Source organism: Salmo salar, chromosome ssa16 (assembly GCF_905237065.1).
Source record: "Salmo salar chromosome ssa16, Ssal_v3.1, whole genome shotgun sequence".
Classification (NCBI taxonomy): Eukaryota; Metazoa; Chordata; class Actinopteri; order Salmoniformes; family Salmonidae; genus Salmo; species Salmo salar.
Genome location: NC_059457.1, coordinates 4,066,984 through 4,091,417, shown reverse-complemented (window position 1 = coordinate 4,091,417; position 24,434 = coordinate 4,066,984). Strand labels below are relative to the sequence as shown.

General features: G+C 42.3%; 2 protein-coding genes across 5 annotated transcripts in view; one reads left to right on the top strand and one right to left on the bottom strand.

Annotated features, from left to right (window-relative positions):
* The window catches only part of LOC106573059 (calcium/calmodulin-dependent protein kinase type 1D), a 52,107-nt gene extending 41,736 nt beyond the window's left edge, over nt 1-10,371 (top strand). For all 4 annotated transcript variants that reach the window (XM_014147712.2, XM_014147711.2, XM_045696860.1 and 1 more), the window contains 9 exons: nt 960-1,034; nt 1,863-2,001; nt 2,075-2,201; nt 3,191-3,266; nt 4,350-4,462; nt 4,973-5,051; nt 6,666-6,753; nt 7,021-7,186; nt 7,401-10,371. In XM_014147712.2, the coding sequence (XP_014003187.1) occupies nt 960-1,034; nt 1,863-2,001; nt 2,075-2,201; nt 3,191-3,266; nt 4,350-4,462; nt 4,973-5,051; nt 6,666-6,753; nt 7,021-7,186; nt 7,401-7,573 (1,036 nt within the window). In that variant the 3' untranslated portion in view covers nt 7,574-10,371. The remainder of the gene's footprint in view (nt 1-959; nt 1,035-1,862; nt 2,002-2,074; nt 2,202-3,190; nt 3,267-4,349; nt 4,463-4,972; nt 5,052-6,665; nt 6,754-7,020; nt 7,187-7,400) is intronic.
* A 5,500-nt stretch (nt 10,372-15,871) lies between these two features.
* Nucleotides 15,872-21,008, bottom strand: LOC106573148 (unique cartilage matrix-associated protein). The gene is made up of 5 exons (XM_014147860.2): nt 20,879-21,008; nt 20,563-20,631; nt 20,197-20,292; nt 17,545-17,643; nt 15,872-16,170 (listed from the first exon to the last, which is right to left on the bottom strand). Exons 1-5 carry the CDS (start codon nt 20,928-20,930, stop codon nt 16,073-16,075), a joined length of 414 nt encoding a protein of 137 aa, XP_014003335.1. The 5' UTR covers nt 20,931-21,008; the 3' UTR covers nt 15,872-16,072.
* Between the last annotated feature and the right edge of the window lie 3,426 nt (nt 21,009-24,434).

Here is a 24,434-nt window from a genome sequence, read left to right as displayed (position 1 = left end):
ACTGTATGCACTTTTCAGAATTATTTAAAATTCCAGTTTTTCTAACATTTCTGAGCGCATACTAAGCTTTCTATTTTCAAAGCCTTTTACATTGACTTCAGCTCGTGTCACACAGATTTTGTCTTTTGCGACCCGCGGAAACAAATTTAAAGACAACGACCACAAAATGTAAAATCGACTGAAGTTGTTACGAGAAACCTGCATTGCTATCAACAGAGCTCGTTGCTTATTATGGGATGTATTAGGTTACGAAATCTGACTTTTTGGATAAAATGTTAATTAAATGTCAGACAAAGACCCCACTCAATGATTCAGAACATGAATTATCATATTTGTCTTGGTAAAGTGTGTTTTATAACATAAGGAAGTGAAATTTCATCGCCAAGTCCATTTTCTACCCACTATGGGCAGAGTGGGTGGACACCCTATGATTAGTTAGAACTCTGAGCAGAGGGACTTTCTTTCTGTGTGTCTCAAATAGCACCCTATTCCCTATGTAGCTCAATGGGCTCTGGTCAAAAGTAGGGCACAATATGGGGAATAGGGTGCAATTTGGGATTCAGACATTTCTCCTTGCTGCTGGTGAAACACTGAAGTAGAGGTTTCAACAAGTTCATTGTCTGCCTTGTCACCAGACACACACACACACACACACTTTTCACCCACGCTCACACACAGATTTTTTTCTATGGCCTATTGAGAACAGAAAGAATATTGAAAACACTTGATGATTCAAAGCAATTTAACATGAAAAGAGCTGCGTTTCAAATGGGACTCTGGTCAAAAGTAGTGCACTGTAGGGAATATGGTGCTGTTTGGGACTGACATTGCTTTGTGGTGATGAATGTAATAAATAAAACTATTTGGTGAGGAAATTGGGCTTTATTGTGCTGTGCATTGAAATTATCAGAGGTTAGCAGAACGGTGAGTCAATTAAATATACTGTTTCCCCTCTTCAGGATAAAACATGAGAACATTGTGGCTTTGGAGGACATCTATGAGAGCTCCAACCACCTATACCTCATCATGCAGTTGTGAGTACAGTACCTCAACCACCATTTTGTCTGTCTGCATCTTGTATATGTCTGTCTGTCTTTCTGATAATGCAGGACCGGTGTTCATATTTCTAGAAGAGGTGTCTGTACTTGCGCAGTAGAAAACAGGATGTGCCGGTACTCTGTATCCGTGTGAGCCACTGGTCCAAATCAATCACTGTGATAACGTCTCATGTTTTGCTGCAGTAAAGCGTTCAAGGGCTATCGAGGTGCGTTTTGGCCTCGGCTATACAAAAGCAACCTGTATGGATGTAAGCATTCCCAAAGAGTTGCTTCTATGTTTCTTTTGTGTCATGGTTGTAACACTGTAGCGAACACAGTCTGGCGAAAGACTAATTAAATAAGGAGTCTCTAGGGTCAGTTTCCCAGACATGGATTTAGCCTTGACAGATTTTAAGAAAGGCATGATCAATGGAGAATCTCTATTGAAATAGCCTTTTCATTCAGGACTAAGATGAAGTGTCTGAAAACTTTGAAAGAAAAGATAAAGCTGCACGCTAGCTCCGACGCAATCATTTATTCCCCAACATTTCGACACGAAGTTTCATTAGGGTTACATGTGTTTTAAGTATCTGGGGAAACCAGCCCTAAGTGAGGGTTAGGTTAATTCAGTCCTCAATCTCCTCCGAGTATCTGGACGGAAGGTGTTTTGACTGCATCGTAAAGGGTTAGGGTTGTGGTTGAGGCTAGGGTTGAACCAGGAACTGGACATGAAGCCAGGGTTAGGGTTGAAGTTGAACCCGGATATAGACATGAAGCTAGGGTTACGCTTGGGTTAGATTGACTAAACCTCTGTCTCTGTCTCAGGGTGTCTGGTGGGGAGTTGTTTGACCGCATCGTAGAGAAGGGTTTCTACACAGAGATGGACGCCAGCAGGCTCATTAAACAGGTGCTTGATGCTGTCAACTACCTCCATGCTATGGGCATCGTACACAGAGACCTCAAGGTACTGAGTGAGACACACACATACACGGAGCTCAAATCTCTTATTCCCCAATACTGATTGTTTCTTTTCTCAGCCAGAGAACCTGCTTTACTACAACCCCCGTGATGAGGCCAAGATCATGATCAGTGACTTTGGTCTGTCTAAGATGGAGGGGACAGGAGACGTGATGGCCACTGCCTGTGGGACACCAGGATATGTGGGTGAGGCTGTTCTCTCTACCCTCTGGGCTGTTAGGATCCATATTAGCTACTGCCAAAGCAGCAGCTACTCTTCCTGGGGTCCACACCAAACATGAAACATGACCTAATACATCATGTGAATAGACAAGTACATCACAAAGACAAAACTACGGAAATGCAACAGAAAGTATACATGCTTTCATTTATGCCTTCATAATCATGTGACTCATAGACACTACTGAATGCAAGTGCAACACACACGAAAGGAAGTGGAAATGCAATAACAGGTGTGTTGCAAATAGGATGACACTTCACTAAATTCCCCTGACGTGAATATAGCAACCGTGTTTTGCTGAATTCCCCTGATGAGAATAAAGCTACCTTGTTTCTATAGTTACCGCCCGTAATGGGTATGCTGGAGTAAAGTATAGACTTTTTATTTTTTACGGTTACCACCCACAATGGGTTTCATTAGGTAAAATGCAACATTCATGAACATGAAATGAACAGGCCTTGAATCTTGAGCCTTGTTCCAGTTTATCGCCCTTAACGGGTTAGTTGAGATATAGTGTAACGTGTGACAGTACAACCTGCTATGGGTTTCATTAGGTAAAATGGAAGGAAGACATGACATAAGGAAGTCTGCCGTAGTGACATAATCTAAACATATCTTGATTTCTGGGTTAACCTAAACATAATTCACCTAATTTGACCGGAGGAAACCTCACCCAAACAAAATGAATATGAGTTTAGTATATACAGTGGTGAAGTAGTGGGTGGTTTCTGAAAAACACTCCTTAAGAACATATGGCAACAGAGCTTTGGTTCTCCCTTACTTCTATTGTGTCCTTGTTTACTTAGAGGTTAATCTGGAAGAAGCCTTATTTCCTATCCACACAAGTATGTTTGGAACACACTTTGCTAGTGTCAGTTCAAGCTCAACACAGGGATTGTAAGGCAAGGCCTCAATGTTCTAAATCTCCCTCTGAACCTTATGATGTTCTCCACAGCCCCAGAGGTTCTGGCTCAGAAGCCCTACAGCAAAGCAGTGGACTGCTGGTCTATCGGAGTCATCGCTTACATTCTGTAAGTACCTCATAATTTTTTTTTTTTTGTGTCACTGGCCTAGACACAATACCCCATAATGTCAAAGTGACATGATGTGTTTTTAGATATTTTTACAAATTAATAAAAAGCTGAAATGTCTTGTCGATATGTATTCAACCTCTTTGTTAAGGCAAGCCTAAATACATTCAGGAGTAAAAATGTGCATAACAAGTCACATAATAAGTTGCATGGACTCACTCTGTGTGCAATAATAGTGTTTAACATGATTTTTGAATGACTACCTCATCTCTGTACCCCACACATACAATTATCTGTAAGGTCGTGCAGTGAATTTCAGACACTGATTCAACCACAAAGACCAGAGAGGTAAAACAATTACAGAGTTGAATGGCTGTGATAGTAGAGAACTGAGGATGGATCAACAACATTGAAGTTACTTCACAATACTAACCTAAATGACAGTGAAAAAGAAGGAAGCCTGTACAGAATAACAAATAGTCCAAAACATGCATCCTGTTTGCAATAAAGCATTAAAGTAAAACTGCAGCAAAGAAATGAACTTCATGTCCTGAATACAAAGCGTTATGTTTGGGGTGAATCCAACAAAACACATCACTGAGTACCACTCTTTAACAGACACTGGGAGTCAACTTCACCTTTCAACAGGACAATAACCTAAAACACAAGACCAAACCTACACTGGAGTTGCTTACCAAGAAGACAGTGAATGTTCCCGAGTGGCTTAGTTACAGTTTTGACCTAAATCGGCTTGAAAATATATGGCAAGACTTCAAAATGGCTGTCTAGCAAGGATCAACAACCAGCTTGACAGAGCTTAAATCATTTTTTAAAGAATAATGTGCAAATATTGTACAATCCAGGTGTTCAAAGCTCTTAGACTCACCCAGAAAGACTCACAGCTGTATTCGTTGCCAAAGGTGATTCTAACATGTATTGGCTACAAGGTGTGAATACTTATGTAAATGTAAAGAAATAAATATTTGATCAATTTTGAATTCGGGCTGTAACACAACACAATGTGGAATAAGTCAAGGGTATGAATCATTTCTGTAGACGATGTATATGTTATCTGTCCCCAAGGTTGTGCGGTTACCCTCCATTCTATGACGAGAATGACTCGAAGTTGTTTGAGCAGATACTCAAGGCAGACTATGAGTTTGATGCACCCTATTGGGACGATATATCGGATTCAGGTGAGCTGTGTGTGTTTGCATCCGTACGCGTGCACATTTTACATTTTAGTCATTTTGCCGACGCTCTTACCCAGAGCTACTTAAAGTAGTGAGTGCATACATTTTCATACTTGTCCCCTGTGGGAATTGAACCCACCACATTGGTATTGCAGGGACCGTGCTCTACCAACTGAGCCACACGGGATCCAGTACCAAACGTCTTCACAAGAATAGTAAACCAACTCAAATTCAGTGAAGTGAGGACACTTGTAAAATGGAGATTTTTACGGTTAGGTTTAGGGGTTAGGGTAAGGACTAGGTTAAGGGGTTAGGGAAAATAAGATTTTGAATGGGAATCAATTGTTGGTTCCCAAAAAGTCTACACAAGTCTAGTAAGACATAGCCAGGCTTGTATATGTATGTGTGTGCACGTATACAATTGTTTGTGTGTAATGCTATCTTGAATTAATGGCACATGGTATACAGTCCCATGAGTGAGATTGTTTGTATCTTCCTCTCTTCCACATACAGCCAAAGAGTTCATCAGCTCTCTGATGGAGAAAGATCCAGAGAAGAGATTCACCTGTGACCAGGCTCTAGTCCACCCCTGGTGAGCGTCTGATTGCCACCATACTGACTGAGCGCCGTCATACAGCTGCTGGTCCCAATTTACTCCATCCCCCCTTCTCTTGGCCCTAACCCTTTTGATGTTTGCAGATCTGAAGGGTCTGGGTAGGTAGAGTCCGTGTAGTGATAAAGCCTCCTCGTATCTCTTCCACCTTACCGATGTGTGAACATCAAAGTGTTAGGAAAAATGGGAAGGGGTGGTAAGCGAATTGGGACCGAACAATCAAAGGGAACAATGCACCGTGGTGAAAGCTGACGCAGATAGAGGATGTCTGGATGATGCAGGTGTTACTTAGAGCAGTGCCATGCATGTCCTCCCACTGTCATCCGTCACCCTGACTCCCTCCCTGCCTCCTAAACTCTCTTCTCTGCTGGTCTGAGACAGACTGGGGTTGGGGAGACAGAGACCCACGGATGCAAAATATACAAAATTGTAACCATCGAAAGACACCAGCTTATTACCAGCAGATGTCTCATTAAACCATCAATACGTGCTAAAATCACGCACACAGCTGATCTCAACTGCAACCAACATTGGCCAGCGATTTACCTCTCCCTAACGGGGATGTCGTGGTTGTCTTTTAGTCATGACTACATTTCCAAGACAATTTTGCCCTCTGGTTGGTATTATCATTGGAACAACTTAGTCCTACTTTATGAGCAGACTAAGGATGATTTCTATATTTGACAATCATTCGGTACAACTGAAATAAAGCATTTCCTCCTTTACCACGGCAAATCTACTATGGCAGTTGACCCGACACTGTACGAAACGGAAAACGAATGTTGACGGTGCAGCCTACTCATTATTTTATTTGTTTCCAATTTATATAGTCCATTAAGTACAACTGTCTTTAAAATAAAATTGTCTGGTATGGTCATTTCCTATCAAGATTGGGGGTAAAATATCCCTGGACAGTCCTTATTTGAAATGTGTAACTAAATCAAGTAAATAAAAAAAAAAATAATAAATTCTAAGGAAAATGTAGTCTAAAGTTAATTCGATTGGCATATATTATATTGTTTTGCCATTTAAGGTGAAATGTTTGAATGAAATATAGGCCTACTACAAGTATTTTTACATTCATCAGCCTTACATATTCCAATGCTCCTGATAGGTCGATATTTGAAATAGAGAATCTAGACTAGCTGTCTGGTATCATAATCACTTCATACGGTAGGTAAACAACGAGAGATCAACTGATCTGCTGGTTTATCCTTGTGGTTTTTTTGTTGCAATCAAGCTTAGTTTAGCCGCAGGTGCACGTCATCTCATGTTAGTTACATTTTAAGAAATGCAGTGGTAACCTGCAGGAGCAGGTTAAATTATGCCTGTCCGTTGCAATCGAGCCGTTGCGTCTTTGGGCCTATTGTGGCTTGGGCAGGTGGCTTGATAGAGTTTATATAAACTCACAAAGGGTGATTGTAACAGGTGGGTATTATATAACGTGAGACTGGTCAGTATACATCCTATCACCAGCTCCAAGCTGGATAGGTACCCAGGCCAGGAATTTTAACCATGTTAAAAGAAAAACTTTTGCACACTACATGTTCATTATCAATACTTTTTAACCAATAAACAGATTTTGTATTTCAGGATTGCTGGGGACACGGCTCTCTGCAAGAACATCCATGAATCAGTCAGTCGGCAGATGAGGAAAAATTTTGCCAAAAGCAAATGGAGGGTGGGTACACAATTTACTCTTCTCTCATTTTTTTTTGGGGGGGGTTCTGTCACCCCCTGTGGCCCATCCCACATGAAATGTATTAAATAATACATCGATATTAAACACCCAAGCATGCAAAAAGTACCAATTTACACATTTTAAATTGTGTCCAACATAAACATGTTTACTGTCATTTAGTTATCCTTCCTATTTTGCATGCCTGTTCTCGCTATCTCTCCTTACCTGCCTCCTCTCCCTCCTTCTCTCTCTCCGTTTCCTCCACAGCAAGCGTTTAACGCCACGGCAGTGATTCGTCATATGAGGCGCTTGCAGCTGGGCAGCAGTCTGAACAGTAGCTTTGGCAGCAGTATGAGCTTTGACCAACAGGGACCGAACTCTATGCTGGCCAAGAGCATGTCTGTAGACTGTGCCACCCTCTCACGCAAAGACGGTGACTTGAATGACGCCTTTGCGTTACTTTACCGGTTTAGTCTGGTACTTTGGATCTACCAAGCCTGTCTAACTTTTTAATCGATTGGTTCCCGTTGACTTATATTGTAGTGCAATTCCATATTCAGGAAGGATAATTTACTCCCAATTCTGTTTCAGTAATTGTTTTCTATTAACTGTAGGCTTCAGTGATTCTAGTGCTCTTCTCCCCTCAGGTCCTCCACAACCTCTGCCCACTCTGCCTCTCTCCACTGCAGCCTGCAGTGCCCCTGGCAGCATCAGAGGGGAACCACAGGCAGAACACCAGGTTGTGGCTCCAGCTGCAGCAGTGGAGCCACCCCGGCCACGCCCCTCCACAGTCACCACCATCCACATGGGGACTAAATGACGTCAGGTTCCGCGGGAGGTCAGTTGGGAGACCACAGAGCTTTGAGTTGGGATTCTAATTCGGCCCCTCAGAATTCCAGAATTTCTCTCCTAGTCTGCCCATCCCGCCCATTATCAGCTGTTGGGATTGAGGACTTGAGGACCCCTTCTATTTACCATGGCTCAGCACTTACTGCGTTCTCAGGGTAGCACTCTGTCTGTACCCAGCCACAGTAAGTGTATTCAGAGATGTGAAATAAAATGAAGAGGGCTCACAGTTCCTATTCTATCAAACAGACAATCATATCTGTTCTACATGATACATTCCTATTTGAACGTTCTACTTCCTAACGGACCACAGGTCTGGTGGTGAAGAGATGAGGAGGACCACTGTCTCTCTCTCTCTCTCTCTCTCTCTCTCTCTCTCTCTCTCTCTCTCTCTCTGTCTCTGTCTCTGTCTCTGTCTCTGTCTCTCTCTGTCTACTGACCATAGGGTTTCATTTTTTCGGGCCAGTTTCCCAGTGTTTAAATTGGGTTGGTGCACTCGGTACGGAGTAATTGCAACAGAAAATGTTCACCTCTTATAGAATGTTCACTCTAAAATATGAACACGGACATTAAAATATTGTACTGTAAAATTAAAATGAGCCTGGTTCCTGAAATGAATACCGGCATCTTTGTCATTCCACTTCATGCCGTGTTGTAAGACTGTCCTCAAGAAGACCTGTTTTGTATGGGACATTGGTGGCGTTATGAGGCCACACTATGCTAGGTTGAAGATGGAGAAGGTTAAGACAACGTAATAATTCCATGCAGATGCGTTCGAATATAAACAAATTCATTGGACCAGCGCTGGAGCGAAAATGACTGGAAGTGAATGTTAGCGGTACAGAAAGTTTGCCATCAAAGTGGAAAATAAACACAATCGTAGAGAATTTCTGTTAACTACCCAGCAAACAAATAGCCTAACTGTTTTACTGTCATTCTATTCGTTTAAATATTTTTTCTCAAAATGAGCTACAGACACTTTACTACTTGATTTCCCAACCGCTGGTCACGTTTTCGATGCTTATCTCCTGTAAAATCAGCAACAGCGCTGGTTCAATGAATGTGTTTATTTTTGAATGCTGCCGCATGGAATTATTACGTTTTCTTATCCTCCGTTTTTTGTTTTTGGGACCTCGACACTATGGGAACTCACCATGTTTTTATTAGTCTTTGTTATTGAGACTGCTGTAATTCTGAGACTGTGAGTGTCAGGGGCATCACGCCCTCTATGCCTTGTGTTCAAAATTGCACCCTGAAACTGTGGGAAACCATTGTGTGGAGTTAGTTTTATGAAACTGAAACAGCATTCAAGGCTAAAATAGTGATGACTTATTATCCTAATTTCTAGTTTTAATTTTTAGCTGCATTTAAGGTTGATTTAAATCGCTGGTTCATTATTCCCAACTGTAGGACATGGCGGTTATGTATATTTGCTTTATGTTTTCTGGATATAAAATGTCCGAGAAACACATCTATCTGCAGAATCATGCACACACCTGTGAATGAAGTGCTTTAGTCGTGTGAGACAACTGGCAAGAGCAGTTTTGACGTTCAGTTGTGACGGTTGTGACAGTTATGCATTCATTGTACACTTTTCCTGTTTTGAAAGGTATTGAATTATTTATTTTCTTATTCTGACTCTTGTAAGAACTTTACTTACAAAAAAAATTGTAAATGTGTACTAGACTTTTACGTTGTAATGTATAAACGGTACAATATGTTGTCAATAATAGGTTAAAATGTATAGTTGTTACTTATGAATAATTGTGATGTAACTGTGATGCCATCCTTAGCATAAGGATGCCGTGTACAACATCGCTTTGTGACCTGTTCTCAGGGAGATACTTTGACAATTTGATGAAATGAAACCTCAGTTATGATGCTGAGGTTCAAGTTTATGATGATGCATGTATTGACTAAAGGAAGCTTTGCATATTCTTACGTGCCATCAGGACAGTTCAGCTCATAGTTAAATGTTTTGTGGGGATGAACCTTACATGGAATGGTCAGTTTGATATATCCCATTTTTGGGGCGTTGTTTAAAGACAAATTGGGATGAGACTGAAATAATGCGTATTATAACAATGACCACTGCAATAGAGTTACATTTAAACACATATGACAAACTAAGAAATAAAGATTGAAGTCATTTGATAATCAATGCGCCATTGCAGAATAATTTTGTAGAAGCCTGTGTAGTATAGCCAACTTTAGTTAGCTGTGCTGCTTTGCTTCCCCCCCCAGGCGCTGGCAGTTCCCAGAAGTGCTCACACACTGTTTGGTCAGTGTACTTTCATACCCGTCCTTTGAATTTAGCAGCCAGTTGCTGTCTCTCTCACTGTCCTCACTCTCTGTCTTCGCTCCTCTCTCCCAAAACGAATGGTGTTCACACTGCAAGGAGGAAGGGAAATCTGTCTAGCAAGTGTTTTACCTGTGATACCACTGCTTAATATTTCACTGTTCAACATGGATGAAACCAGGGTTGATGTCAATTTAATTTCAATTCAGGAACATAAGAGTTTCAGTTTACTTTCTGAATTGACTTTATTTAAATGGTATTGACCCCAACCCTGGATGCAATTTAAAAGCTTGAAATTAGTAAGTTTCAATGTTGAGCACAATGTCACTTTGGATTGTAGATCTCAATGTGCAATTTTGATGTAAAGGACTTGAAAAACTACTTCTCAGGGGCAGTAAACTATGAGTATAGATATATGTTCATGAAGATGTAGATCCTCTTGTCCTTTTTAGATATAAATCTCAGTAACCATATTTGCTTGGATTGTAGTGTTTATTGATTTTCTACGTTACAAATACTGTATGTTCTCTTCAAAAACAGCATGATACAAAGCACGAAATATAAAGCTTTACACAAGCATGTATGAAAAGCACTTTGTTTGAGATATACTGTATATAGGTTGTGACAAATTGGACTACAAAATGACTAACTCTTGAATAAAATAAAAATAAAAAGTAAGAATATACTTAACTCCAGGAGGCTTACTGTGGAGTGCTATTGCAAAGGAGTGACTATAAAACAGAAATATTACACCTGTATATACAGTACTAGTCAAAAGTTTTAGAACACCTACTCATTGAAGGGTTTTTCTTTTTTACTGTTTTCTACATTGTAGAATAGTAGTGAAGACATCAAAACTATGAAATAACACATGGAATCATGTAGTAACCAAAAAAGTGTTAAATCTCAAATATATTTGGATTTGTTTAACACTTTTTTGGTTACTACATGATTCCATATGTGTTATTTCATAGTGATCTCATCACTATTCTACAATGTTGAAAATAGTGAAAATAAAGAAAACCCTTGAATGAGTTGGTGTTGTACTACGTGTGTGTGTGTGTACAGTACCAGTCCAAAGTTTGGACACACATACTCATTCAAGGGTTTTTCTTTTTTTTTACTATTTTCTACATTGTAGAATAATAGTGAAGACATCAAAACTATGAATCACATATGGAATCATGTAGTAACCAAAAAAGTGTTATACAAATCAACATTTATTTTATATTTGAGATTCTTCAAAGTAGCCGCCTTGAGGACAGCTTTGCACGCTCTTTGCATTCTCTCAACCAGGTTCATGAGGTAGTCACCTGGAATGCTTCCCAACAGTCTTGAAGGAGTTCCCACATATGCTGAGCACTTGTTGTCTGCTTTTCCTTCCCTCTGCGGTCCAACTCATCCCAAACCATCTCAATCGGGTTTAGGTCGGGTGATTGTTGGGGCCAGGTCATCTGTTGCAGCACTCCATCACTCTCCTTGGTCAAATAGCCCTTACACAGCCTGGAGGTGTGTTTTGGGTCATTGTCCTGTTGAAAAATAAATGTTAGTCCCACTAAGCGCAAACCAGATGGGATGGCGTATTGCTGCAGAATGCTGTGGTAGCCGTACTGGTTAAGTGTGCCTTGAATTCTAAATAAATACCCTACAGTGTCACCAGCAACGCACCATCACACCTCCTCCTCCATGCTTCATGGTGGGAACCACACATGCGGAGATCATCTATTCACCTACTCTGCATCTCACAAAGACAGAGCGGTTGGAACCAAAAATCACCAATTTGGACTCATCAGACCAATGGACAGATTTCCACCGCTCTAATTTCCATTGCTCGTGTTTTTTTGGCCTAAGCAAGTCGTCTTATTGGTGTCCATTAGTAGTGGTTTCTTTGCAGCAATTCAATCATGAAGGCCTGATTCACGCAGTCTCCTCTAAACAGTTGATGTTGAGATGTCTGATATTTGAACTCTGTGAAGCATTTATTTTGGCTGCAATCTGAGGAGCAGTTAATTGCCGATTTCTGAGGCTGGTAACTCTTAACTTATCCTCTGCAGCAGAGGTTACTCTGGGTCTTCCTTCCGTGTGGTGGTCCTTATGAGAGCCAGTTTCATCATAGTGCTTGATGGTTTTTGCGACTGCACTTGAAGAAACTTTCAAAGTTCTTGAAATGTTCCGTGTTGACTGACCTTCATATCTTAAAGTAATTATGGACTGTCCTTTCTCTTTGCTTATTTGAGCTGTTCTTGCCGTAATATGGTCTTGGTCTTTTACCAAATAGGGCTGTCTTCTGTATACCTTGTTACAACACAACTGATTGTCTCAAACACATTAAGAAGGAAAGAAATTCCACAAATTAACTTTTAACAACGCACACCTGTTAATTGAAATGCATTCCAGGTGACTACCTCATGATGCTGGTTGAGAGAATGCCAAGAGCATGCAAAGCTGTCAAGGCAAAGGGTGGCTACTTTGAAGAATCTCAATTATATGTGCTTTTTCATAGTTTTGTCTTCACTATTATTCTACAATGTAGAAAATAGTAAAAATAAAGAAAAACCCTGGAATAAGTAGGTGTGTCAACTTTTGACTGGTACGGTGTGTGTGTATGTGTATGTATGTGTATATATATATATATATATATATATATACTGCTCAAAAAATAAAGGGAACACTTAAACAACACAATGTAACTCCAAGTCAATCACACTTCTGTGAAATCAAACTGTCCACTTAGGAAGCAACACTGATTGGCAATACATTTCACATGCTGTTGTGCAAATGGAATAGACAACAGGTGGAAATTATAGGCAATTAGCAAGACACCCCCAATAAAGGAGTGGTTCGGCAGGTGGTGACCACAAACCACTTCTCAGTTCTTATGCTTCCTGGCTGATGTTTTGGTCACTTTTGAATGCTGGCGGTGCTTTCACTCTAGTGGTAGCATGAGACGGAGTCTACAACCCACACAAGTGGCTCAGGTAGTGCAGCTCATCCAGGATGGCACATCAATGCGAGCTGTGGCAAGAAGGTTTGCTGTGTCTGTCAGCGTAGTGTCCAGAGCATGGAGGCGCTACCAGGAGACAGGCCAGTACATCAGGAGACGTGGAGGAGGCGGTAGGAGGGCAAAAGCCCAGCAGCAGGACCGCTACCTCTGTCTTTGTGCAAGGAGGAGCAGGAGGAACACTGCCAGTGCCCTGCAAAATGACCTCCAGCAGGCCACAAATGTGCATGTGTCTGCTCAAACGGTCAGAAACAGACTCCATGAGGGTGGTATGAGGGCCCGACATCCACAGGTGGGGGTTGTGCTTACAGCCCAACACCGTGCAGTACGTTTGGCATTTGCCAGAGAACACCAAGATTGGCAAATTCGCCACTGGCGCCCTGTGCTCTTCACAGATGAAGCAGGTTCACACTGAGCACATGTGACAGACGTGACAGAGTCTGGAGACGCCGTGGAGAACGTTCTGCTGCCTGCAACATCCTCCAGCATGACTGGTTTGGCGGTGGGTCAGTCATGGTGTGGGGTGGCATTTCTTTGGGGGGCCGCACAGCCCTCCATGTGCTCGCTAGAGGTAGCCTGACTGCCATTAGGTACAGAGATGAGATCCTCAGACCCCTTGTGAGACCATCTGCTGGTGCGGTTGGCCCTGGGTTCCTCCTAATGCAAGACAATGCTAGACCTCATGTGGCTGGAGTGTGTCAGCAGTTCCTGCAAGAGGAAGGCATTGATGCTATGGACTGGCCCGCCCGTTCCCCAGACCTGAATCCAATTGAGCACATCTGGGACATCATGTCTCGCTCCATCCACCAACGCCACGTTGCACCACAGACTGTCCAGGAGTTGGCGGATGCTTTAGTCCAGGTCTGGGAGGAGATCCCTCAGGAGACCATCCGCCACCTCATCAGGAGCATGCCCAGGTGTTGTAGGGAGGTCATACAGGCACGTGGAGGCCACACACACACTACTGAGCCTCATTTTGACTTGTTTTAAGGACATTACATCAAAGTTGGATCAGCCTGTAGTGTGGTTTTCCACATTAATTTTGAGTGTGACTCCAAATCCAGACCTCCATGGGTTGATAAATTGGATTTCCATTGATTATTTTTGTGTGACTTTGTTGTCAGCACATTCAACTATGTAAAGAAAAAAGGTTTTAATAAGATTATTTCATTCATTCAGATCTAGGATGTGTTATTTTAGTGTTCCCTTTATTTTTTTGAGCAGTGTATATATATATATAAAATTACACACACACAGTTGAAGTCGGAAGTTTACATACACCTTAGCCAAATACATTTAAACTCAGTTTTTCACAATTCCTGACATTTAATCCTACTAAAAATTCCCTGTCTTACGATCACTTTATTGAAAGAATGTGACATGTCAGAATAATAGTTGAGAGAATAATTTATTTCAGTTTTTATTTCTTTGATCACATTCCCAGTGGATCAGAAGTTTACATACACTCAATTAGTATTTGGTAGCATTGCCTTTAAATTGTTTAACTGTGGTCAAACATTTCGGGTAGCCTTCCACAAGCTTCTCACAATAAGTTGGGTGAATTTTGGCCCATTCCTCCTGACAAAGCTGGTGTAACTGAGTCAGGTTTGTAGGCCTCCTTGCTCGCACACACTTTTTCAGGTCTGCCCACAAATTTTCTATAGGATTGAGGTCAGGGCTTTGTGATGGCCACTCCAATACCTTGACTTTGTTGTCCTTAAGCCATTTTGCCACAACTTTGGAAGTATGCTTGGGGTCATTGTCCATTTGGAAAACTCATTTGCGATCAAGCTTTAACTTCCTGACTGATGTCTTGAGATGTTGTTTCAATATATCCACATAATTTCCCTTCTTCATGATGCTATCTATTTTGTGAAGTGCACCAGTCCCTCCTGCAGCAAAGCAACCCCACAACATGATGCTGCCACCCCCGTGCTTCACGGTTGGGATGGTGTTCTTCGGCTTGCAAGCCTCCCCCATTTTCCTGGTCATTATGGTCATTATGGCCAAACAGATCTATTTTTCTTTCATCAGACCAGAGGACATTTCTCAAAAAAATATGATCTTTGTCCCCATGTGCAGTTGCAAACCGTAGTCTGCCTCTTTTATGGTGGTTTTGGAGCAGTGGCTTCTTCCTTGCTGAGCGGCCTTTCAGGTTATGTCGATATAGGACTCGTTTTACTGTGGATATATATACTTTTGTTCCTGTTTCCTCCATCATCTTCACAAGGTCCTTTGCTGTTGTTCTGGGATTGATTTGCACTTTTCACACCAAAGTACGTTCATCTCTAGGAGACAGAACGCGTCTCCTTCCTGAGCGGTATGACGGCTGCGTGGTCCCATGGTGTTTATACTTGCGTACTATTGTTTGTACAGATGAACGTGGTACCTTCAGGCGTTTGGAAATTTCTCCCAAGGATGAACCAGACTTGTGGAGGTCTACAATTCTTTTTCTGAGGTCTTGGCTGATTTATTTTGATTTTCCCATGATGTCAAGCGAAGAGGCAATGAGTTTGACGGTAGGCCTTGAAATACATCCACAGGTACACCTGCAATAGGCCAATTGACATCATTTGAGTCAATCAGAAGCTTCTAAAGCCATGACATCATTTTCTGGAATATTCCAAGCTGTTTAAAGGCACAGTCAACTTTGTGTATGTAAACTTCTGACCCACTGGAATTGTGATTAAGTGAAATAATCCGTCTGTAAACAATTGTTGGAAAGATCACTTGTGTCATGCTCAAAGTAGACATCCTAACCAACTTGCCAAAACTATAGTTTGTTAACAAGAAATTTGTGGAGTGGTTGAAAAACTAGTTTTAATGACTCCAACCTAAGTGTATGTAAACTTCCGACTTCAACTGTATGTAAGTATAAACATGTTCAAATCTACATCATTGTATAGTCACACAGCGTGTGAAAATGCAACACGCATGCAAACGTTCAAACCAGTACAGAAGAATAACATTAATTTGTTTCTTTAAAAATATTGTTTATAAGGCAGATCTAAAAGAGAACACCTACCTAAAGTCTTTCCAAAGTATTTTTGGAAGCGTACATTACATTATAAAAAGTGACATTTTACAGGTAGAGGTATGTCTATAGTAGGGGCCGTAGCCCTCTGGGTCCTGCCTGCTGTAATACCACTGTTCTCCAGTAGGGCGGTGATGTCTCAGGTAGACTGGCGGTTGTACTCCTGGGGGGGATGCAGGCCGTCATAGTGGAACTCTCGCCACTGCTCGGTGCTCTCCCGTGTCCTCTCGTCTTGCTCTAAGGTCAGAGGTAAGTTATGGGAGGGGATGAAGAGGGTAGACGGATCATGCTACTGGAAGAAGTGTTACTGGATCAATTCACTGATACACATAGGCTACCTTCCTACTGCCATACTGTGCTCTGATTATACACCAATAATAAAGAGAAACTGTTACAGGAGTAGAATACAAAATAACCTGTTATTGTTTATACTGTATATTAGGGTATTATACACTGTGTACAAAACATTAGGAACGTCTTCCTAATATTGAGTTGCACCCCTTTTTGCCCTCAGAACAGCCTCAGTTCGTCGGGGCATGGACTCTACTAGGTGTCAAGCGTTCCACAGGGATGTTGACTTCAATGCTTCCCACAGTTGTGTCAAATTGGCTGGATGTCCTTTGGGTTGTGGACCATTCTTGGTACACATAGGAAACTGTTGAGCGTGGAAAAACCCAGCAGCGCCACATACACAATCCATGTCTCAACTGTCTCAAGGCTTAAAAATCCTTCTTTAACCTGTCCCCCCCTTCATCTACACTGATTGAAGTGGATTCAACAATAAGGGATCATAGCTTTCACATGGATTCACCTGGTCAGTCTATATCATGGTAGTTGCCATGGCGCCCTAGTAGCAGCCTAAGCAAAGAGTTCCTGTAAATATGTACTGGTTTTTTATCAGCTGTTTTGTTTTTGAAAACATTGATTTTTATTGCATGTTTGTGGTGGTTTTGATCCACAGATTTGCAGATGGACTGGCAGGTCAACTCTTTTTGGCTTGGCTAGCTAACTAGCTGGCTAATTGTTCGAATGATGCATCTGGACACTATCAGCTTTTTTTGTTTCACTTGGCTGCTGGTTCCTGATCTTTTGAATGCATCAATTGAAGAGTCACCTGAAGCTTGAGAGGAATGGGAGATGCAGTAGAGGAATGCAGTGCTGAGGCAGAGGGCTCATAGTGAGGACAACTGGCTACTACTCTGAACTATGTGTGGTGAGCTTTCTAGAGCCCAGAGCTGTCGAGGCATCACTCAAGTGGGTGACATACATTATGAAGGAGGAGAAGTCCAGTAGCTACATGAATCAGGCTGGTTCCCAGAGCAACCCTCTATAAGATCGTCACTAGACCCTTCTTCATCAACCATCTCCCTGACCACATTCTTCTTCTCAAGGCATGATGAACTGTCCCTCTCTATCTTTGGAGGATGCATGAACTCAAAAGACTTGGCCTATATTGGGTTAACCTAACTATAGTTAGGCTACTCATGATGATGTATTGCTTGTTTTTGTATGACGCGCTTTGTGATTTTGAAAAGCGCTACAGAAATTGAATAAATTATTATTATGGAAAGGACAGGTGTTCCTAATGTTTTGAACACTGTATTATTATACCGTCATGCTCCTCCTCAGCGTAGTTCTCAAACTCATTCCTCTGTTCCTCATGGTTCTCTCTCTTCCGCTTATCTGCAGCCAGCACCTGCCTCTGTTCAGCTATAGGGGAGGAGAAAAAGGAAGTCAATTCAATTGTATCACTTGCGGTCAAACTGCACCAACAACATTACGTAGGATTGGATCTCTGCAGAGTACAGGCAGACGCTGGGTTTGGGCCATGGATTCCTCTCCTAGTCCTGACACCTGACCTCTGACCTTTTCTTCATTGTTGTTCCATGGGACAGGTCTTTGCCTGCACAACGACTCCCTTTGGAATTTTATTTTGGGAATTCAGGTCAGTCAGGTAAATAACTAAATGGAAAAGCGATCAGATGGAGAGTTGAAATTGTAAAGCTTGCAGCGTTCCTTCGCAGGTCGGTGGTCAGGGAGCTGTGAACTAATGACCCAGTGTAAATAAAACTCAAAAAGGTGACCACCAATATCATCAACCAAGGGTTATGTCAATCATTGGGATACTGCACTGTATGCAAGTCACGTATTTACACATCGAGAGGATAACGTGACAGGGCACATGAGTGACATGCTCCTAACTCCTGTCATAAAGTATATGACCCGCCCACTCACTTCTACCTGGCATAACCTCGCCACCTAAAAGCCCAAAGTCAACCAGGTTCACCCATTTGAATACAGGTGAAAGTCACACTGATGTTGATTATACCTACCTGGTAACAGAGCTTAACCTCACTGTAACCACTCAGTGGTCACACAGATGACACAAACTCACACACACACATTTGTTATACTATCCTTGTGGGGACCAAACAATTGATTCCCATTACAAATCCTAATTTCCCTTACCTTAACTCCTGACCTCTAACCCTAACCCCGAAGCTTAAAACAGCCTTGTTCCTTGTGGGGACCGGTGTAATGTCCACGCTTGACCGTATTTTCCTAGTTTTACAATCCTTGTGGGGAATTCTGATCCCCACAAGGATAGTAAAACCAAACACACACACACACACACAATCAAATAAATGTATAAAGATGTGCTTATACAGAAACACAAGCCTAAAACCACAAACAGCAAGCAATGTAGATGTACACACACACACTAGGTTTATCCACATTTTCTCATATGACTTAGTAATGTCAACATGTGGCTGCCAAAGTGGCTTTCAAAAAGTACACATTTTCCTCTCACTCTGTCCATCTCTCTGACCCCCCTCCCTCTACTGTGCCTGTGTGTTGGCACATTCCACACTTAACTTCTAACTGCTCTCTCCATACCCAGACTGGATACAAACATCACTCCATTCACTCTTTCTCTTCTCTAGCTCGAACTTTTTTTCAGCTAACACTTCAACTTGTCTTGGGTTTATGTATTAAGTAACTCGCCTCTCAACGGCTCTCTTTCTCCAGCCAAACTCTCCCCTGGCCGTCAACTGAGTAGTTAAAGAGAACGATCAAACATCTCACTTATGGGAACTTTCACAAGGTCTCCTCTCATGTCGTAATGGTTAGAGCGTTGGGACAGTAACTGAAAGGTTGCTTGTTCAAATCCCTAAAGTGGAAAAATCTGCTGTTCTGCCCTTGAACAACTTCTCCCCGACCTTGATGATGTCAATTAAGGCAGTTTCCCGCACCTCTCTGATTGAGCGGTTGCGGAAAATGCATTCAGTTTTGCAACTGACTATAGTAAGTATCACCTTTCCCTGCATAATACATGTACTTTGTGAAAGTGGAGATTTTTGTCTACTCCTCAGTTTTAGATGAGTAGGATAAAAGGGGGAGAGAAGCTAAATGCTCCATGCTACCCTGTGGCTCCTGCGGCAGCCTCCAATATGCTACCGTTTACAGCTGGGTCATGTTCAGTGGGGAGAAAACTTTTGAAACGGAGAGGTACCATATCTAAACTTGTCCAATGAGAACACTGGGTTTGGTTTTCTGTTGCAAAACATTTTGCTACAGTCTGCCCTACTGAACACAACTCTGGTCTGAGGCGGTCTGGCAAGGGTATAGCACCTGAGGTGTCCAGGGCTCTAGGCTTTGCAGCTGCCAGTCGCCGGCCAGCCTTCTCACAGTAAAAATACTATTCTCCAGCTCAGTCCAGCCATAACAGTATTCACTCAGTGTCATAACATTACCTATTCAGCTGAATCATTTTACATTTTTATCCAGAGCAACTTACAGTAGTGAGTGCATACATTTTCATATTTGTTCATACTGGTCCCACATGGGAATCAAACTCACAACCCTGCTGTTGCTCTACCAACTGAGCCACGCCGGACCGAATCATTGCAAAGACCGATAAAACACTGGGACTTAAGCCATTGCTGTATTCAATTGCAGCAATATAAACTCCATCCAGTATTATAAACTCTGGCATAATGCAGTAGTAGGCTACCTCTGCAACCAAAACGTTCAGCTGACCTTAAAATGTATTGATCGATCTAGAGATGTGGGACCAAACCATCCATCTATGCTACACACACAAGCTATGCTTCATTCAGGCATCCACAGACAGAAGCACGCAACACCACACCATCCATTGCCAGTTCACCACTGACCATTGGTGGAAAAACATCCCCAAAAACATCCAAGCAACATAAAGGAGATCCTAAAAGAGATCCAAACAGAGAAAGCTTCAATCACCGTCAATTTCGTCCTGAGACTTGGCAGCTCTTCTGCTGCGGCGTCTGAAGAAGTTTGCTGCATCGGCCTCGGGTATGAAGATCTCCCTCAGTGGACCTGAGAAGAAAAGATAAAGAAAAGACTGAGTTGAGAGCCGTTGTGTTGGTATGCAGAGGGGGGTGAGTTTGCTCCCAGATCGGGGAAAACAAAGACAACAAAACATTTCCATTCTGTTACAATCGCATAAAAGATGAGAGGAGGGTAGATTTAACAGCAGGCAAAAAAAGAGGGAGTTCAGTAAGGTTAGAAGTCCCAGCCAGCACCAACAAATTAGGTTGTATGTGCTGCAGAAGATTAAGAGGGTTCAGTGAAGGTCGTGCTGCTTACCTCTCGGGTCGGTTGCCTTGGTAGTGCCCTTATCATCGGGGACAGCTGCATTGTCTACCTCCTGAGATACTGCAGGGGTTCAGAGGTACATGATGATAGGACAAAACATCAGATCAGCGTTGAGCTCTCTATCACAATGTTCCCATACCACTATCACTAGTAACAGAGTCACGCTGCCCTCAGAATGCACTCTAAGTTTCTCTAGCGATATCACAGAAAATATGACATGCACCATCCTCCTCAAGTATTCATTCACATCTCGTAAATATATATTATTTCCTGACAATACAGTCCCCCTGCAGGCAGACTCACTCACAGGACAGTGACAGGAGCACAGCGACAAGAAAGGTTGCATGCGACCAGGACATCTTGAGAGCTGTGTCTGAGCCGTTGAGGGATAGGAGAGAGGTGAGTGAGGTTAGAGAGAGAGAGAGAGAGGGTGGGGGGGAGGCGAGTAAGAGAGAAATAGAGAGAGAGACGAAGGAGGTGAGTAAGAGAGAAAGAGAGAGAGAGAGGGCGGGGGGGAAGGAGGCGAGTAAGAGAGAAATAGAGAGAGAGGAAGAAGGTGAGTAAGAGAGAAAGAGAGAGAGAAACAGAGGTTAAAAGAGAGCAGATGGCACCCTGGATGGGGGGCTGGGGGCCTGGGAGAAGATCAGCTGGATGGAATTTCAGAGGCTTTGACAAACCGTTGGTCAGGGAGGGGAAGAGGATCCATGGCAACCATCGAAGCAGCGCCACAAAAACATCAAGGTTTCCTCACATAAGCCACTTCATTTCAGTTTTTCAAGTAATTAAACAGTTTGATCTGAAAACCCTCAAAAGTAATATACCCCCGACCCTTAACCTTTGGAGCTGGACTTACACAATATATGGTAATGGTCCAGATGACCTTTCACCTTGTCTCAGATGGCACAGGCTCATGAGCACATGCTCTGGGGGCTCCTTTTAGTTGCCTGTGACATCATTTAGAGATTTCAAATGGGAAGGACTCAATGAGAGGTCATTCATGCCACAGGTATTACGTTGCAATATTACAGCTTCATAATGTATACCTGCAGCAAAGTCTTACCCGAGGTTGTGCTGTACATCATTCCACTCAACATAATGCTCCATAACATATTTAAGGGAGAGCTGTAAAACTTTGATTGGGTTTGACGTTGACAAATGTGTAATTTTGGCTCATTGCTGGGCAGGACTCCAGGATACAGCTGTACACCAGAGATTTACCGACAGTTAGAGTATATTTTTTATGTTTACGCCTATCAGACAGGAAAGGAATGGATGACTTGCAACTACTACAACACGGCAATTCCCAGTCCTGGAAAGCAAATGACAAAACTGATTTTTAGGGCACTGACTTGCCTGTGTTGCCTCCCACCAAATCTCTCCATCCAGACAGAACCATATGTACAATATATATCTACCTCAATTACCTCGTACCCCTGCACATCGACTTGGTACTGGTACCCTGTGTACATAACCAAGTTATCGTACCTCATTGTGTATTTATTCCTCGTGTTATCTTTCTATTATTTTTCCATTTTTTCTGTCTGCATTGTTTGAAAGGGTCCGTCATTTCACTGTTAGTCTACACCTGTTGATTATGAAGCATTATGAAGCACACTGCCAGATCTCTCCATCCAGATGGAACAGAGCTGGCCCCTTTAACAAGGCCGCCCTCTTTGCTCAGCAGAAACTCCATCAGGAAAGTATGCAGACTTTTGTTTGCTTGAGTTTTTCCACGGAATAGCTGGCTCGACACAGGTCGGAGTGAATGTGTACATATTTGAGAGAGAGAAGTATGCTAGGCTATCCAGGGTGGAGGGACTTTATGGATTATTATCTCCCAGGGGTCCAAAGTAAGTTGGAGGAAAGGGAGGAAGGATATTTTGTGTGTGTGTGTGTGTGTGTGTGTGTGTGTGTGTGTGTGTGTGTGTGTGTGTGTGTGTGTGTGTGTGTGTGTGTGTGTGTGTGTGTGTGTGTATTTTCTGTGGTGAGAATAACAGCAACCTAGTGGTAAGGAGATTCTGGTGTACAGACTTACTGTACATCAACATAGAGCACAAAAAACATCCCTCTCTATCTCACACACAGATGGACTGCTATTTTCCTACAAAGTTGGGATTTATAAGGAAAAGCATGTGCCCAATACTCTGCTTATACTCTAAAGCTTATCAAGAAAGCCCCAAATAGACGTTGTGCCAAATAGATAGAATAAATAAATATTGTCCAAATAAATAGAGATGAAAAACCTGTAAATCAAACTAGTGGGTATTATGTTAGTGGCTAGGATTATATCACATTAGCTGAGTAAACACAACTCCATATCATCTCTATGCACACAAAAGAATGAGGGTTCCTCAAGGGTTCTTTGAGAAGGGTGATGCTTCTATGTGTGAACCATATTGACCCAAAGAACCATTTGAGCACTTCAACGGCTCTTTGCAGTTCAAAAAAGGGTTCTTTCCTCTTCTAGTGATAATTCAAATGTAAGGGCAGTGGCTCATGAGCATATTCTGGGGGCGTGGTTTCGCACAGCTCTTTTTTTGCAACCGTGAGTCAGAGAGTCATTCCAGTTGATCTAATCTGTTGTGTTATGCTGTTACATGTTACATATGACTATGGCCAGTGACGGTGTATTGTGAAAGACTCACATATGGCCTTGAGTCATTTGAGAATGTTTGACTAAATCAGTCAGTGGTTTTTAATTCTCTCCTCAGGGGACCTTAGCCGTTCCAGAGCTAGCACACCTGATTTAATGTGTTAATAAACCAACCAGAATCAATGTCCGCGCCTCTGTGGAAATCAAGTTAGCGTACTACAAAAATCTTCATCTAAATCTGTCTATTTAAACTAGAGATATCTGGATTTTTTTTCATGGGCTCTGTCTGAATCCGTCGATGTCGGTACCACCGAGCTGCCAACTTGTCTGTAGCGTCCGAACAGTTTGGGCTACTCACTAAGACTCTCACGAACACGTACTGTACATGTCGGTTGTTTGGCTCTAGGAAGCCCACAAGCCACACAAGACTCGTCTGAAGGTAGTCCGGTACCAGTTTAAAAAAAAAATGGAAGTACAATATATACTGAATGGAAGTAGTTTAGTGCCTTAAAAGAGCGGTTAAATATGTGTAAAAAAATATATATAAATCATTTTCTGATCTTTCTTAGATCTCTCAGATATAGGACAGACACTTCAAAGCAAACTTATTTTTTATTTATTTTTACCATCTGTTTTTCCATGTATGAATCTGTTATTCATTGCATTTCTATGGACTAATGATGCTGCCACCACCATGCTTCACCGTAGGGATGGTGTCAGGATTCCTCCTGACTTGACACTTGGCATTCAGGCCAAAGAGTTCCATCTTGGTTTCTTCAGACCAGAGAATCTTGTTTATCATGGTCTGAGAATCCTTTAAGTGCCTTTTGGCAAACTCCAAGCAGGCTGTCATGTGCCTTTTACTGAGGAGTTGCTTCCGTCTGGCCACACTACCATAAAGGCCTGATTGGTGGAATGCTGCAGAGATGGTTGCCCTTCTGGAAGGTTCTCCCATCTCCACAGAGGAACTCTGGAGCTCTGTCAGAGGGTTCTTGGTCATCTCCCTGACCAAGGCCCTTCTCCCCCGATTGCTCAGTTTGTCCGGGAAGCCAGCTATAGGAAGAGTCTTGTTGGTTTTGTGTTCATTGAGGCCATTGTGTTCTTGGGGACCTTCAATGCTGCAGAAATGTTTTGGTACCCTTCACCAGATCTGTGCTTCGAGACAATCCTGTCTCTGAGAATTCCGACAATTCCTTCAACCCCATTGCTTGGTTGTTGCTCTGACATGCACTGACATGCACTCTCAACTGTGGGACCTTATATAGACAGG